This window comes from Camelus bactrianus, chromosome X (assembly GCF_048773025.1).
Source record: "Camelus bactrianus isolate YW-2024 breed Bactrian camel chromosome X, ASM4877302v1, whole genome shotgun sequence".
In the NCBI taxonomy this organism is placed as follows: domain Eukaryota; kingdom Metazoa; phylum Chordata; class Mammalia; order Artiodactyla; family Camelidae; genus Camelus; species Camelus bactrianus.
This window is the reverse complement of record NC_133575.1, coordinates 8,422,686-8,439,157: the sequence shown is the minus strand read 5'-3', so window position 1 is coordinate 8,439,157 and position 16,472 is coordinate 8,422,686. Positions and strand designations below refer to the sequence as shown.

General features: G+C 42.2%; 1 protein-coding gene across 2 annotated transcripts; it reads right to left on the bottom strand.

Annotated features, from left to right (window-relative positions):
- Positions 1–1,686: 1,686 nt before the first annotated feature.
- On the bottom strand, positions 1,687–16,272 carry MSL3 (MSL complex subunit 3). 2 transcript variants are annotated; one of them, XM_010966210.3, is made up of 13 exons: positions 16,111–16,272; positions 14,662–14,744; positions 14,169–14,264; positions 13,742–13,842; positions 13,098–13,183; positions 12,396–12,518; positions 11,656–11,816; positions 10,732–10,890; positions 8,926–9,188; positions 8,146–8,255; positions 5,202–5,301; positions 4,766–4,850; positions 1,687–2,499 (listed from the first exon to the last, which is right to left on the bottom strand). In XM_010966210.3, the coding sequence occupies exons 1-13, from the start codon at positions 16,210–16,212 to the stop codon at positions 2,400–2,402; spliced, it is 1,569 nt and encodes a 522-aa protein (XP_010964512.2). In that variant the 5' UTR covers positions 16,213–16,272; the 3' UTR covers positions 1,687–2,399. The 2 variants fall into 2 exon arrangements, with proteins under 2 accessions (XP_010964512.2, XP_045380991.1); XM_045525035.2 differs by lacking the exon at positions 16,111–16,272 and adding an exon at positions 16,040–16,066.
- Positions 16,273–16,472: the final 200 nt, after the last annotated feature.

The window sequence follows — 16,472 nt, the reverse complement described above, 5'->3', positions numbered from 1 at the left end:
CTGACATCCACATGCCAGTGAAGAGTAGAATTATCCATTCTTTCTTGGGCAATGAGAAGGTTAATTTTGGGAAATGTTGCTATTTATGGTTACATTATACTTTTTAAAATTAGTAAGTAATTAAAGTAACACACTTCCTTAATATAGAACTTGATTAGTAAAAATAACAATGGTCTATGGCTGTAGAGATTCTCTTAACTGCATCCCCCCACCAAAGCCTTACTCGTACTCATTCTTCAATACCTAGCAGTTTTGGGTACTACAGTTGGGTGGTCATCAATAAATATTCAGATAAACATACCTTTGACTAAATATTAAAGGGCAGAGGCCACTGAGTCATTAAGAAAATAATGGCAAAACAGGGTAAAAGCATTTGCTCAAATGTTCAGAGAGTTGTTAACATAATCTAATGACAGACGTCAACTTTTGTAAAATGATAGATTTTTCTTTTTTGTATACAGTATACTTTGGAATGCTTTATAATCTGCTTCAGCTCAGAAGTGTTTTTGGTTGTTCTCACATTTTTTTTCAAAGTCCTAGTACAAGGATCTATTATACAAGTTATTGGAATATTTTCAATACATCTTTAAATGACTTAAAAGGAAAACATTAATACAATGATGTGATACTTAATGGCAAGGTTTGGCGGTTTAGGAAAGTAACAATCTAAAAATTGACAATATACCATAAAATGATAATATTTTGAACAGTTATTTTAATCAACCTAAGCTACAAATGATCAACTTAAGGGAAGTTGTGATTAAGAAATGCCTTTGGGGAAAAAATAATTTTTTATTATTTAGAAAATGCATTAATTGTAAACTCAAGGTATATAACTATATAAATGTTCAAAGAAGAGTCTGTATTATTTCATTGGGGATATTTAACAAGTAGATTCTTCTAAGAGAAAATTTTTTCTTTTCCAGGCCATGAATAATTACTGATTTTAAATTTTTCAACAATTGTGAACATACTGCAGGTACACTAGATTTAAACAAGTAGTGCATAAACCAAATGGAGAGGAAATCTAGCACGAGCCCAAATGCTACGCCAGATCAGAAACCAAAACCTGACTCTTATAGCAACTAGGTGCACTAAGACAATGTCTACTCGACTCAGAGGTGCTAATTCTCACTGGTCAGTATGTACAGAAGTCTCTCTGATGGAATTACTTACAGATCTATTAAAACTCCCTGTGGCCCTTGTCGCTCATGTCCAGTGATCTTTGGAAGTTAAAGTCAACTAAGCTGAGCTACAAGAAAAGGCAGATGCTATGTTCAAGGCTTGTACAGTACTGGGACCCCTTAACCAGAGTTGGAACTTTCTAAAACATCCTGGGAAGAGGGGATGGGGTAGGCCTGTGAGAGACTAAGATGAGGATTAGAAGGGTGACTTCAGAGACCATCAGCCGGTAATGATGGAGGAGGATAATCGTGCTGGCCGCAAGCCAGCCCGGAGCGCAGTAATAAGACAGGGAGGCGCTACCAGCTTCCAGTAACCACCTCTAGTCATGCTGACAAGCGAGGCAAAATCAAAGAAGGAAAGGAAAACAAAAGGCCTTAACAAAAAAGGCATACAGGTAAAACAAAATAAACGCAAAAAGTTACGAATCGAGGTTACATTACAGTTCTTCTACAATAAAGAAAGAGAAGAGGACAAGGCCAGAGTGAAAACTCTCTCTCCTGGTTCTTTCCAACAAGATGGGCAATGATTTATTTAGGTCACCAAAAATAACATTTTACAGAAAGGGAATCATAACATTACAAAATCAAGTATAGCTGTAAAATCTCAAACATTCAGGCACTGCTTTATTTAATTAATCAAAAATAAGGTTTTAAGGAAAAGGAACTGTAACAAGCAAATGCATAGCTGCAAATTTTCTTTTGCCATCAATATTAATTCCCTCTAAAATATTCTGGGACTACTTCGCGGTTTCCAAGCAAAACTAGAATCTGTTGGGCAGCTGCTCAGCCTCATCATAAGTAGAAAACAGTTTGCAGAACAGTTTTGTTTAATGCTAACAAATAACTAAAAAATGTAGTTATCACTAGCAAATAACTCCAACATCTACTGAAACAGCCCAACCTATGCACACTGTCAGGAACATTTCACTGTGAACACAGCTGCTCTCGTCCTGCCATCACAGATGACACGTACCATGTGGCAAGGGTCAAATGTTGGAACCTGTTTAGGCACCTAAGAAGTAATCCTTAACAGAAATTACTACAGTAGGTAAGCAACTCAAATAAACGGGTCTGCCTCTGCCTGAGCCCCCCGAGGGAGGGTGTTGCATCCACTCTGTAAAGAAGGCCCACCAACTCCCTAGTTCTTTACTGGGAACTCAGAACGCAAAGCTAGATAGAAAAGCTGTTCTTCCAGAACCATCAACCATCAAAACCTTAATAAATCGCCCTGGGGTTCTTCGTGCTGTAGTGCGCCTCACAAGCAGCAACGTAGGCAGACTCTGGGAAGAAGTCGTCATGGTATTCTGCTAAAAACCTGGAAAAAGAAAAAAATAGCCCTGATGATCACCACAGTAAAGACTAAATACTAGGAAGCAAAATCTTAACTTCCGACCACTCTGACATTTCACTTTTTTTGTATTAGATAGAAAAAAATAATGAATATAATCTTGATTTCTATATACCGATTACTTTCATTGCACATAGCCAGCTTCTATGTTTAATTACTACTTCACTGGAATCCTTTCACTATCAAGTGTACAAACAGAAATAGAACCTAAACTCCATTGGGTGGCAGCCTTGATTATAAACACTTCTGTACAAAAAGGCCTTAGTGACTATCTCTACATTTTCCTGTTTTAAAAATGAACTATAAAAAATAAATTATAAACTCCATAAATTTTACTTGAGAAATTCACAGAACTTACATGGGCTACGTTAAACCAAACTGGATGGTTTAATTAGTAAAGAGCATTTTGTGTCCTAAAAGGTGCTACAGTTCCAGCTTACAGTATCAAAACACATAAATAAGGCTGAGTTATGCCTGAGATGGGCAGATGCTAAAATTGAGCAAGTCATTCAAGAATCTGTAACACAGGGATGCTATCTTGCCCCTGAAGTATCAAATACTTCACCATGAAGGGCTAAAACATTCTCGCCTAGGCCACATTAACTGCTGAGCTAAGTCATTAGCTTTGTGTTTATTTCCCTGGCCTCCCCCCACCTGTATAAATTCCTAAAAAGGTAAGGCTAAACCTCTACTAATATAATACCTTCTTCAGTAAAACTGAGTCCAAATTCATTTGAGAGCTCTTTCTTCTCTGATTATACCCTTTTTACAGCAATTATTGATGCATTGACTCTCTAGTTGATGTCTTTGGCTACAATTTCAAAACCCATTACATGTATGTATATGTATGACTGAAACATTATACTGTACCCCAGATATTGACACATTTTAAACTGACTGTACTTCAATAAAAAATAAAACAAAACAAAACAAAACCCATTACAGCTGACCCTTGAACAATGTGGGGATTAGGGGCGTCGAAAATCCTTGTGTAACTTACAGTAGGCCCCCCATATCCACTGTTACTCCAAATTCAGAGATTCAACCAACTGCATCGATCATGTAGTACTATAGTACTTATTATTTTAAAATATCCGCATATAAGTGGGTTGGCACAGTTCAAATTTGTGTTGTTCAACTGTACTACATTTAATTGTAAACCCTTCTAAGTTACTTCTTAAAACTCTAATTCCTATTTTGTACTGGGCATATCTCAAAATTAGCAGGCTCTCCTATGCTAACTTGCAGCTACCTCATTTTGGTATTATTTGATTTCAGCTTACACAATTTTTATGCCAAATACAGTTGTGGGTTTGTTTGATGGGGAGGCTAGAGGGGAAGAGAGCAATTTTGAAACTTGTTTCTAATAAAATGTTATAAAGTCAAAATCCACTCATAGATACTTTATCCAAAATACCCACACCTAAGTATCTTTCAAAAACTCAAAGACCCATTTATCTGGCTGGAGTGTTCTGCACTCTGGTAAATCCTACTTGATTAGCTCTTGCAGGTTAGGGCCTAAATATACGGAAAAGGTACCCCCCACCCCAAAGAGAATGAAGAAAGAAGGTCTGGTAGATAGGACAGGTTGGGTGAGGCAGGGGGACAACCAGCCTTGAGCACCAAGAGGAACTGGTCAGTAGACATCCAGGTGGGAGATTTGGGCCACAGCATAAAATGAGGCCGGGGTCCAAAGGTGAGGGGAGGGCAGAGCCTCAGGGCAAATGACCCTATGACATAACAAAATGACTGGCTTTGTCAGCTGAAGGAAACAATAACTTTCTCTGAATTCACAAACTATCAGCACAGTCAACTGGTCATTTACCTTAACTCCAAAGTAGACACTAAAATTATACCTGTATATTTAAGTTAGTTTATGCATATGCAACAAAGAGAAGTCTAATATTTAGCGTACTCATGAATAAAAAAATGTAAAGTTAAATTATTATCAATCTCAATCACTTCTGTAGAAAATTTTCTATTCAACACGGTTATCCAAGTTAACAAAAAATTTTATCTCTGTACAATGAATACCCTTCACTTAGAAACCAGATAAACTATAAAAAAAGAATAGCCCAGAACTCCCATGTTACAATTACTGTTAGAACCAACCACACCTTAGGTAATGCTGTTACCATTTAAAATACCACAGAGCTAGCTTCCAGGCCTGCTGAAGAGCTCAGAAAAGCCATACATAAGGTGGCAGAGGTGAGTTTTGACCAAGTAACAATACCTCAGAAAGAGATCAAAGTGCTTCAGTAAAGCCTTCAGATTCTTCTCAGAAAAGGACATCTTTCCAAGGATTTCTGGAAGTTTCACTGCATGAAAAATAAAAGTAAAACCATTTAAAATCGGCAGGCTCTGACGAGTGGGCCACACCCAGGGATCTTCTGTGTCTCCTTTCGTCTTTAATTCAAACTGAAATTTACATCAACATTACCAAATAAAACCAAAACCCTTACTGAACACAGAGTAGTGGTACAAATATTACAAACACAATTTTTATGAAATTTAAGATTCATTCAAGTGTTTTTTTAAGAGATCAACTCTCAATGATTTTTCTTAGAACCTAAAATTACCACAAGATGTACGTAAGCCTACAAGTGTTAAAATCAAAGCAGAAAAAAAAGGGGGTGGGGGGGAAGAAAGCAGGGACCAGGATTTCTTACCAAACAATCGCAGCAAGTGTTGAGCTCCATAAATGTAAGATGGTGGTGGTGGCTGGTCACCTGGGGGGTAACTGTCGGGTACCAGTTTCCAGGAGAGAACCTGGGAAAAGCAAAACTGAGTGCTTTGTAGTTATATCTTAACACTTCATTACCAACAGGTCTGTACATTTGGAATCTTGGCAGAAATATACATGCTTTGACATTCTCAGGCCAGCAGAAAGACATCACAAATCAAGTGTCACATTTCTGCCCTCAAGCTTCCCCTCCCTCTGGCACCTCAGGAGCTGCTTCACAGCTGGACCAGAAAACAGGAAGGCTTAACCAAATGTGGAACAAACCAAAGTGGAAGTTCTAAAGCTATCCCACCCTCCTCGGCAACATGGAGACGCTTTTAAAGAATCACCTAAAAATTACGCCAAATTGTATGCAGAGGAAAAAATATGCCCCTATATCAAAATAACCACAAGCTTATAAAAATAAATAAAAGTGAGGGGAGAAGACTTAAAATTAGGTTAGGAAAATACCTGATTTTCTAATTTTTCAATAGCTACTACCTATGAATTAGCTTTAACTGTCTTGGTCATCTTGCCCCTTTTCCTTTATTGGAAATTCTGCTGTATTAGACAACGAAGCAGTAAAAAGCAATCCAAAGATGTTTTGAGTAATGTTACCATTGTTTCAAGATTCTCTAATTTTCTTTTATGTGAGATTCACTTTGGAAACTAATCTGACCCACTGAATTAAGTGAATACAGATTTCAACCCTGATAAATGATTTCTTTTCCTTCTTGAATTTCAGAACTGTGGGTGGATTGGGGGCTTTTGTTAAAGAGCTGAATTTCAAAATTCTCTGATGAGCTTCCATAGAAATACTTCAGCAAATTATAAAACTATTCTACTGAGCTGCTGCTTTGCTTTTTGGGCTGTGCCAAATTTAATCTGGAAATAGCAGGGCCAAAGGAAATCCTCTATAAGACAAAGCAGAGGAATGCCAACACAACCCCAGAAAGGCTGATGTAGACCACTGAATGACACAAAACTGTAGAAGTTAACTAGCACCACCATGTTTCTGTATGACTCTGTGCCGAAGGTCTCGGCTTCATTCCTTGCCTCGCTCGCTAGTCTTCTGTGCTGGGGAAGGCTCAGGGCAGGAATAGTTTCAGCATCCTTAGACTATCCTTAGCACCTAACCCCCTGGTGCACAAAGCTGAAGCTCAGGAACTGTTTCAACAGTGGTACTTGAAGTGAACAAAGGGGAATTTACGACCACTGGAGGCATGAAGCACATGTGTGTGCAAAAGCAAGTCATTGAGCTAGTCAGCAAGCCAGTGGACCTCATGCACTCAATTCTGCATCTTAATGCACCAACTCATCTCCTATTTATCAAAGATGCATTATGGGGGAAAATAACAGGTTTCAAATGGAGGGATTCTCAACTGAGGTGTGCCTGAGAACCACCTGTGATCTTAACCAGGAATGTGTGAGTCCAGATCCTGCCCTGATGCAGTGGGGCAGCAAACGGTGGTCAGGATGCAAGTCTCAGTTATAACATGCTGCAACAGAGGCACTTACGGAGGCGGGAATGCACTGAGGTCTCATGAATCACCGAGAGCCTGCCGAACTTCAACCGTTTACCAGAAATCCTCCTTTTTCACTAGATCCTGCAGCTGTACCTATAACCACTAGATGGTGGCCTGGTACCAGTGACCAGAGTGGGAATGTTCAGATGTGCCTAAATATTCAGCTGTATTCTAAAAGAAATTCTCCTTGAATACTAACACCTGCAGGGCCTTGTTTGAAAAATGGGAGATTAGGAACTGCTTGTACTAGGAATTTCCTAACCTTGCCTTAACATCATTGTAACCCAAATTGGGTTTTCTATCAGGGGCCAGTCAACTTGGGCCAAATCCACCCATCTTGTGCTAAAAATGGTTATGTTTTTAACTGCTTTAAAAAATCCAATGAATAACCTTTCACGACATATGAAAATCATACGAAATTCAATTACCAGCATGCATGAATGCATTCTGGGGGCACACAGCACACCTATTCATTTGTGAACTGTCCACACTAACTTCACACTGGTACACAACACTGAAAATATTTACAATCTGATCCTTTATAAGAAAAGTTTGCCAACCCCCACCATAAACATTCTGTCTAGTAAAGCCATCCTTCCCAAGGAAATCCCACCTCCTAGGTGAGAGTCACAGAATATCCCAGGGGACTAAGACATCACCCGAACTCCTCAAACACTCACTGCCTGCCTCAGTTAACTGGCCCTAAAAATAGAGTTTTAAAATGAAGTTTCCCATTCGTAAAATGGAACTCTGGTGGTAAAGTTACTCTCAAGAACTTGGGTCGAGAACTTGGCACAACACTGGCATCCAGCATGCCCTCAAAGGGATGGATATTAGTATTACTGTTAAGAATAGGTTTTATATTTTTAAAAGGTCAGAAGAACACCAAAAGTTGAATAGTACCTCATAACATACAGAAATTATCTGATATTCAATTTCAGTGTCCATAAATAAAATGTTGTTGGAACAAAGCATACTAATTCATTTATACAATGTCTATGGCTGCTTTGGAGTTGGGTAGTCTTGACAGCGACTGTGTGGCCTGCAAAGTTTAAAATATTTACTCTCTGGCCTTTGCAGAAAAAGTGTGCTGGTAACTGTTCTATAAAGTGCAAATATTTGCATTTCAATACTTGCACTTACTTGAAATAAAAGATGAATGTTAAGTGTAGGGCTGGAATCCTAACCATTTTATCATTCTCGAAACCATAAACACAACATTATACATAACACAAACAATTCTGTTAATATTCACAGCAAGAGCAACACAACACTTCTAAGAAAACCCGATTTCCTCCAATAGGACTTAAGAAATCACAAAAGGAAGGACTCACTGGGAATAAACAGCAGACACAAACTCTTTACCTCATTTATTTCATTAGTTCTTCTGCCTTCAAAGCCAGCAAACACGGTACTCCCTTCCTTGCTAGGGGTCAGAGGAACAGGCGAGGATGATCTGCTATGTACAGGTGTCTCTTCAAAAAGAAAAAATGGTAATTACTCCCTTATAAATTACACAACTACTCAAAGACTGCTGGAAGACCCGTTACAAAAAGCAGAGAAGTTACTCATCTTTAACAATAAGACTATTATTAACAACAGTAGCTGGACTATTATTTGGCAAAAAAAAAAAAAAGAATCAAGTACTGATACATGCTACAACACGATGAACCTTGAGAACATTATGCTAAGTGAAAGAAGCCAGACAAGACAACATCGTATGATTCCACTGATATGAATTCATGCCCCAAAGAGGCAAATCCATAAGGACAGGAAGTAATCAGTGGTTGCCTAGTATGGCAGACTAGGGCTAGGGAGAGGAAATGGGGAGTGATGGCTAGCCAACTCTGAATCAGTCAGTGCCAAGGATCCAAGTGCACAGCTGAAGGCGTGGGGGCTGTCCTCTCTTACCCGGCTGCTCACGAGGGAGGGAAAATGCCTCATGAGCCTCAGGTGTGCCAAACTCCTGAGTCGAACTGCCACAGTTGAGCATGTGACTCTAGATGTGACCGTGTGCTCACCCTGTTTTCCCCCCAGCCCCTCCGGCTGGCTGGACCCCTTACAGGACCACAGTGCCTGGCCCAGACCAAGTACCAAGTCAACGTCAGCTCTCCCCAGCCTCCCGGCACTGGGGAATGGACCTACTCTTCTCCAGGTGCAGAAACAGCTTGGGCATGCTGGCGGACGTGTCCTGCTGCCGGCGCTTGGGCTGAGGCGAGGCGCTGCTCTCAGACAGCCTGTCGCAATTGGCAGAGTGGCGCGTGGACCGCCTCAGAGACTGCAAGGCTTCCGGCTCGGCTTTGCGTCTTTTGGGGGTAGCTGGTTCACCTGTGGTTGGCTGACTCTCTGTGGACTGTGGCGTGGATGGATTCAACAAAGGTGGGCTTGGAGAGAGCTCCTCCTGGTTCCTAGGGAAGAGAAGGGAAAGCATCACACATGCCCCGGCCTGCAGCATCTCTGCAAAACCTGGAGGGTTTCTTCAAAGTTCTCCTTCAGACAATAAACACAGCCTCCACTCCAGGACGGTGAGGAACTTTCACTTTCAAATGTGCCAAAACAAATATTTTCTTAAAAAGTAACTAAACATATATATATATTTTAAAGTGACTAAACATATTAAATTATTTTAACCCTCTCAATAACTCTTCAAGGCACACTGCCATCAAAGATTGCGATGCCTTTTTATACTTGTCTTAGATCAGTGGTTCTCAATTGGTAGTGATTCCACCCTGCCAGGGGACACTGACACCTTCTGGAGACAGTTTTGACTGTCCCATCTGGGAAAGTGCTATCAGAAACTAGTGGGTAGAGACCAAGGATGCTGTTCAGCACCCTACAGTGCTCAGGGCAGTCCCACCACAGAGGATGACATGGTTCAAAACATCCGCCGAGCCAAGATTGAGAAACCCTGGTGGAAGAGGCTAAGAATTCTACATTCTCTCATCACAATGTAACTACTGGTAGGACTAGAAATGTGACAAATGTCCGCCAAGCTTTGTGGAAACACACAGTCCTTCCCAGACACTGGGAATATCGAGGTTTGGAATAGGGCATGGGGACATCAACATAGGTCCCCAGTGAGTCACACAGGCCTCTCAAATGGGGTGGAATCAATAGGGAAGAAAGGCTGGCTGAGAAGACACGGTCATGAGGCAGAGAACCAGGAGATGGGACCTGGGAAAAAAGGGGGAAAAGGGGCGGAGGGGAAAGGTAGTCAATGCATGGCGTAGCAAAGTGGGGAGTTGTTGGTGTCCATGGGGAGCAAAGGGAGGTGGGAGACAAAGGCAGATGGTAAACAGGCAAGAAAAGATGGATGAGCGGAAATCATGAGAACAGACCACTCTCTCTCTCAGGCAGAAAATCATAAGGGAGATAGGGAAGTAGCTGACACAGATGTAGGCACAGACTTAGGCTGGGGGACGTTCGTTCCCCCCAAAGAATAGAGATTTGAGCATGCTTGGTCACCAAGGGAAGAAAGTGGTAACCCAGCAGAACAAGAAGAAAACCAACCTTTACTCAAAGGCCAAAGGTGGCTGGCCCTTCGTGCACTTCGTCATTTAATAACTACCTACAGAAGCAAATGTTCTTTCCATTGTACAGAGGCCAAAACAAGAGGCTCAGAAGGCACCTCCACAAGTCACACAGCCAGCAAGTGAGGGAGGCAAGTTCAAACCAACATCTACTCTTCACAGGCCGTGTGTGCTCTCTTCACCCCATAGTCTTTGGAAAGAAGGGGATAGCTACCCCAAATCCACCTTCTCTATACTGGAATGTTCACTTAGGAGAACCATTCAGAAAGTGAATGATAGCTTACCTAGCGAAAAAGGAAGCCACCAGTAATCTACTCCCTCCCCAAACATGTTGGTCGCGTAGCATCAAATGGAAATCTTCAAAAACAGATGTAGCTATTTGATTGCTGATACCTGATGGCTGAACTGCAAGCCAACTTACCTATTAGTGTTTGTGGTACTTTCCTTAATCGGAAGAAAAAATTTGGATGAAGTCACCTTTTTATACTGAACTTGTTCATATGGATAGAGCAAAACCAATGGGAGAGTGTAATCAAAGGTTATTCTTAATCCATCCACCATCTCCTTACAAAGGTCAACACTGGAAAGATTAAAGAGATGAGAGATGCAATAAAATAACAACAATGAATTTGCACATTTTTAACAAGGAAGCATTTTAAATGTTACATACTACACCTACACACATAAAAAATAAAGAGTCTGCAGATGCTGACAGCAAAGAATTAAATGGGAACACATATCCCTAATATAAAGTGCAGTAAGCAAGTAATTTTAACCTACCCACACTGAACACAAATGAGTATGTTCAGTGCCACAGAAGGAGCCCAAGTAGTCTGTGCCGCAGAGGACGGACAAGCCCCAATCACCAGGAGCTGAAGGGTGTGGACCTGAGGTACTCCTAACACCTATTTTAACTCCAATAATCTACTTGTCTGACTCAACGACAGCTGGGTCATGTCACAAGGCTGGCTATGAGGACAATTACTTAGACTGAGATAAAGACCTATTTGTGAACAAACTTCAATAAAATTCTCATCCTCCATTTTAGTACTTCTCAGAGGAAGAAAAAAAGTTTTCTCCCTAAATTACATCACTGAAAAAAAACTAGTCCTGGTGTTGAGGCAGTGCATATATTCAATGGATCCACATCACATATCTAGAGTTATTAAACATTTTGGAAAAGGGATAATATTTTGAAATTAAACAGGTTATTAAGTCAATCATTAAGCACTGTATTAAATGAATTCATAACTGAAACAGAGACAGGGTTACCTGTTTTAAATGGAAGTCACTTCTCTAAAATCCAAAGAGAACCATGAGATGCCAACCTTCCCTCCCCACTTACTTCTTTTCTGCTGGGATATAATGTACGTTCATGTTGGCGTGTGGCATAGCGTGATGGTGACGAGGCCTCTCATTGGCTGAAAAGGCTGCATTGATAGCAAAATGCTTCACGTATGATTCCAAAATCGTTATGATGTTGGTCTGGCACGGAAGTTTCACTAACTGTTAACAAAAATATAAACATCTGATACATATATCCCATTGTATAAACCATATAGTCCAAGAAACAGTGGTCTTGTATACATCATTTTCCAAACTAAAAAAAAAAGCCAATTCTATTTGAAGACACTTCTTTAAAATAAATGTGCTTTGAAACTCTTTTTTTCTTCTACTGATCATATCCCATGCAGATTACAGTATTAATTTTTAAAATAAATGCAGTGATTCTCAGCTTAGTGATCCATTAGAATCACCCGGGGGAGCCTCTAAGACTATATCCACAGTCAGTGCCCCCAACACCACACATGAATTTCCTCTTCACATCTTGGTTGAAGCCCAGGCATCAGGACTTTGCAAAGCTCCCTAGAAGATTCTAAAGAGCAGCCAGGGCTGGAAAAGAACGTGCACACTTTAATTATCAGAATACTACTGCCAGAGGAGTTGAAAACCTGACTCAGCACATAACTTAAAATAGGAATTTCATTCCTCCAAGGTTCTCAACTGTCTGAGTCTGTGATTGCAAAATATGGTGAAATGAAAGCTCTATTACAAATCCATGTTTTATATTTGCTCGCAGTATACCCGTTTCCTTCTGTTGATATAGTAACAATCATCCTCAAGCTTCTTCTTCAGAACTTCAGGGATTTCTATAGTTATTGTTCTTTCTTCCATTTCCCTTTTTGCGTGCAGCTCTGGTTCTTCCTTCTGCAATATCACAAGTCCATTTTTAACTACCTCAAACAGGTCAAGAGTCTATATCGAAAAAAAACTCAGCATAGAACAGCCTACAATGAAACAAACACAGTTAATTCTCGACACTTACACCAGTAATGATGCCATGTGTTCTAATGAAAAGTGTGTTAAAGGGCAAAAGTTAACTTGTTTTAGGGCACTAACCACACTATAAATGCTTATTTTGTTTCTTCTCAATTTAAGTGTACCAGTGGGATCTACGTTAGCTTTGTAGGCAGGCAGGTGAGAGGTGCCAAACTCTGATACACACCATTTGAAAGTTAACCACCATTATAAAAATAAAGTTCACAATTTCAGTAGAAAGAAAGAAGTAACTACGATTTGTGGAAACACTTTATGGGTATAAAGAGCCATGGAGCAGTTCATACAGTAACTATCAATTTAAGAGTTATTTTCCCTTAAATATGAAGTACAACTTTATAATGTTTGGTTAAAAAATGTATTTTTACAAAACATTTCACAACTAGAAAATTTCACTACTAAAAATATATAGCAAAGACAAAGAGTTTTTACAAAAAAAAAACTTTATACCACTTCAGTCTTCTCTTCAATATCACTTTCTTCACTTATTTCTCCATCCTTTTCTTCACCACTGTCATCAGAGGAACTGTTTATTGCTAGGCAAAACAAAAAATAACAGGCAAACCAGCATTATATACTTTCCTAACCCTTACATTTACAATTCTTTAAGGTGCCATGTGTGTCTTACTGCAGGTAGAGAACTGCAGTCCTTCATTTATTTTAAATGCTGAACACAAATACTGTACCTTTCAGAACAGAAATTTATTTTGAAGAAACACCAATTTCAATGGATGCAAAAACCACAGAAGTAAATGATCTGAAAGTGTTCAGTCACCTAGGATCCTGTGGTTCCCTAGTGCATTCATAAGTGAAGCAAGGTACCAAGAAGAAAACATGAGAATGGAGCTCTGAAGGTTTAGTTTAAAGACACCAGCTGAGAAGGCAGTGGTCATGTGCATAACTGATGAGGTCTGATTAGGAACTTACTGACTGCTACTTTAATTGTCAGAAACAAAAGGGGCAAATGTTATATGTAATGAGCTTAAAATGTTTCCCTGTCTATAATTCCAATGAATCTCCCCCCCCCAATCCTAAGCTATGAAAGAACAAGGTAAAACTCCTTTTAACCAGAGAAGATGAGTCAAGCCACTCACAGTTTTCATCATTTTCATCTTTTTCTTCAGCGGGGAGGCTTTTTAAGACAGAGTCTACACCAGGCAACCGGCAGCGCTTCCTCTTTCTTCCTGTGCTTCTCCTGAAACAGATAAACACAACTGAAGTGCTGATGTTGACTGCTATGGGTCTTGAGGTAAAAAATAAGACAAAATAACGTAAGAAATAACGAAACTTTAAAACATAAGTGCTAATCTCCATTTCAGAATGCTACACAACAACCTCTCTGAAAGCACAGCAGTTACTTAGAATACAATAGAAACTGTTCACTAACACCCTTTCAGTATGTAAAATTATTTAATAAACCATGGCCATCAGATTTTTTAACTCTTATTTAGTCATAAAAATTCTAAACACAAAAAGAAAACACACTGAGTAACATTTATATCGTGATTTTTGTATTCTTACAGGCGAGCTACAGCTTTTCTTGCCAATTTACGCTGTAATCTCCGATTTTCATCGGTGTCACGAAGGACATGATCTTCAGCTGCCCATCTATCCCAGCTAAGCAAACAAAAAAAGGACAAGTATGTAAAATTCAGTATTTCAGTTTGATACAAAACAAATGCTAACAGTACTTCATAGTAAGGGAAGTGTCTCAGAATTACTTACATTTTAGAAAACTATTTAAATATTTTAAAATCACAAAAAAGATGCAAATAAACTGAAGAAGGAACTCATTCAGACACAGAAGAAACTGGGGTTTCCAGAATTACCCAGAGAGAATCCAAATATAATCGACTCAGAAGCAATCATTCTTCAGAGTAGGCAAGGTTTGATAAAAAAGCAAAAACAGGAAATGAAACTTTCCTAGGAGTGTTTCTAAAACTTAACAAAGAAGTTTGCAATGTTTCAGTGCAGACATGATCAATTTTTAGTCCGGTTTAACAAGTACACTCACCTTCTGTTCCAACCATTAAAATGGATCAGATATTCTGGGATCTTTCTGCCTTTTTCGTCTTTCCCAACAATAACATCGACAACCTGAAACCAGGAAATATTGTCCACAAACGAGAGAACATACAGAATATCAGAAGCTCGATCAGGAAAATTAGATCATAGACCTTTTTTTAAAAGAAAAGAAAGCATTCTCTCCTTTTTTAGACAGAGAGCTGGATTGAAACATTTTTCCTTTCAATTCCATTTTTTTCCCTGAGTGGATGCCTCAAAAATAGGAAACATCCTTCCAATCACCCCCTGATTGGTCTCTGAGTGTGAGAAAGGATGCAGCTTCTGAAGCTATTGGTCAGCCGATTTGTCACTAACTAAAGAGTCCAGGCCATACAAGCGAGCTGCAGCCGTGAGACCTCTGGGACTTGTAGTCTCCTGGGCTCCGCTGCGTCCAGGGCCAGTTTGGCTCGCAAATTACGCCATCCCTCCCAGCGGTGTCCCCAGGGGGGACGTCTGGGGCAAATGATGGGGCGTGTCACCCTTCGGAAGACTCAAGGAGGGGAGGGAGGAAGCACAGCAAATAGAAAAAAGAGACAGGGACAGCGGGGGCGGAGCCCGAAAGTAAAACAGAGCCACCAGGGCTTGGAAAGTCCCCCAAAGGACAGCACCGCCCAGACACACCTGGGGCCAGGGACCAGCCCCCACCCCTGGCCTGCGAGGCCCACTCCCTCTCGCCATCCAGACCTGAGGAGCTGCACATGTGGCTCGATTTCCCCCGAGCCCCTTAGACTTAGGCGGACAGGCACGGGACGCGACATGGGATTGAAAACCTAAATGCTGCAAGGCCCTGAGAGATGAAGACTCTGCCCTCCGGGTGGGGATCTAGGCCTACGGGAAGGGTCGGGCCTAGACATGACTGGGGCCCCAGGGCAAAAACGTCGCCACTGATGGCCAACGCTGTGACGCTATGCAGTAAGACCTGGGTCGGTCGGTCAGGGCGTCGCACGGGAGCCCACGAGGCGCTAGACTGCGCAGTATGAGGAGAGATTTAACCCGAACGCAGAGGCCACGAGCGAGCAGCCTGTTGGACGCGCGGTCCCGAGTGCCCTCGCGTGCGCAGACCGACGCCGCGGCCCCAGCGTCTCGACAACGCGGCCGCAGCCTCGCGACACCGCACCCGCGAGGTTTCCGACAGCGCCTGCGCAGCGCCCGCCCCCACCCCACCCACGGAGCACCGGGCGGAAACGGAAGGGCCCCGGCCCCGACTGCCCAGCGCGGCGCCCCGCGAGCGCCCCCTGTCGCCCGCCCGGCGCTGCGCAGGCCGAGGAGCCGCGAGCAGAGAGCGCCCGGGCCCCGCCACTTCCCCAGCTCCGCGGCACCGTCCGCACCCGCATCCGCATTCGCCTCCCGTCCGGGGGTCCCCGGCCCGCGCCTCCTCCCTGTCCCTCCGCGGCGGCACCTTGGCATCGTACAGCACTCGCGCCTTGGTGGGGTCAGGCTCGAAGCACAGCACTTTCTCCCCTGAGTGGAATTTAAATTTCATGCCCTCGCTCGCGCTCATTTGCTCATCGTGGCGGAGGGCGAGGCTCCGGGGCGGGCGGAGCGCGCACGGTGGGGGAGGGGGGTGGGGGCGGGGAGGTGGCGCGCTGCGGCGGGGGTGGTGGGGAGGGAGCGGGGACTGGCGGAGGCTGCGGCCGTCCCGCCCTCGGCCCCGCCTCTGCCCGCCCCGCGCCTCTGCCGGACCTCGGAGCGGCCGGGCGCGCGCGCTCCCGATCGAGCGCGCCCCGCGAATCCCCGCTGGCCCCGGGGAGGCTGCGAGCC

Bases quoted from the DNA above. Each gene is read 5' to 3' on its own strand.
- MSL3 (XM_010966210.3), bottom strand. From the start codon at position 16,212: ATGAGCGCGAGCGAGGGCATGAAATTTAAATTCCACTCAGGGGAGAAA. The intron at 12,519-13,097 runs GTATAAAGTTTT...GTGATATTGCAG, and splicing joins TTGAAGAGAAGACTGAAGTG to AAGGAAGAACCAGAGCTGCA. The intron at 10,891-11,655 runs GTAAGTGGGGAG...TAATCTTTCCAG, and splicing joins TATATCCCAGCAGAAAAGAA to TGTTGACCTTTGTAAGGAGA.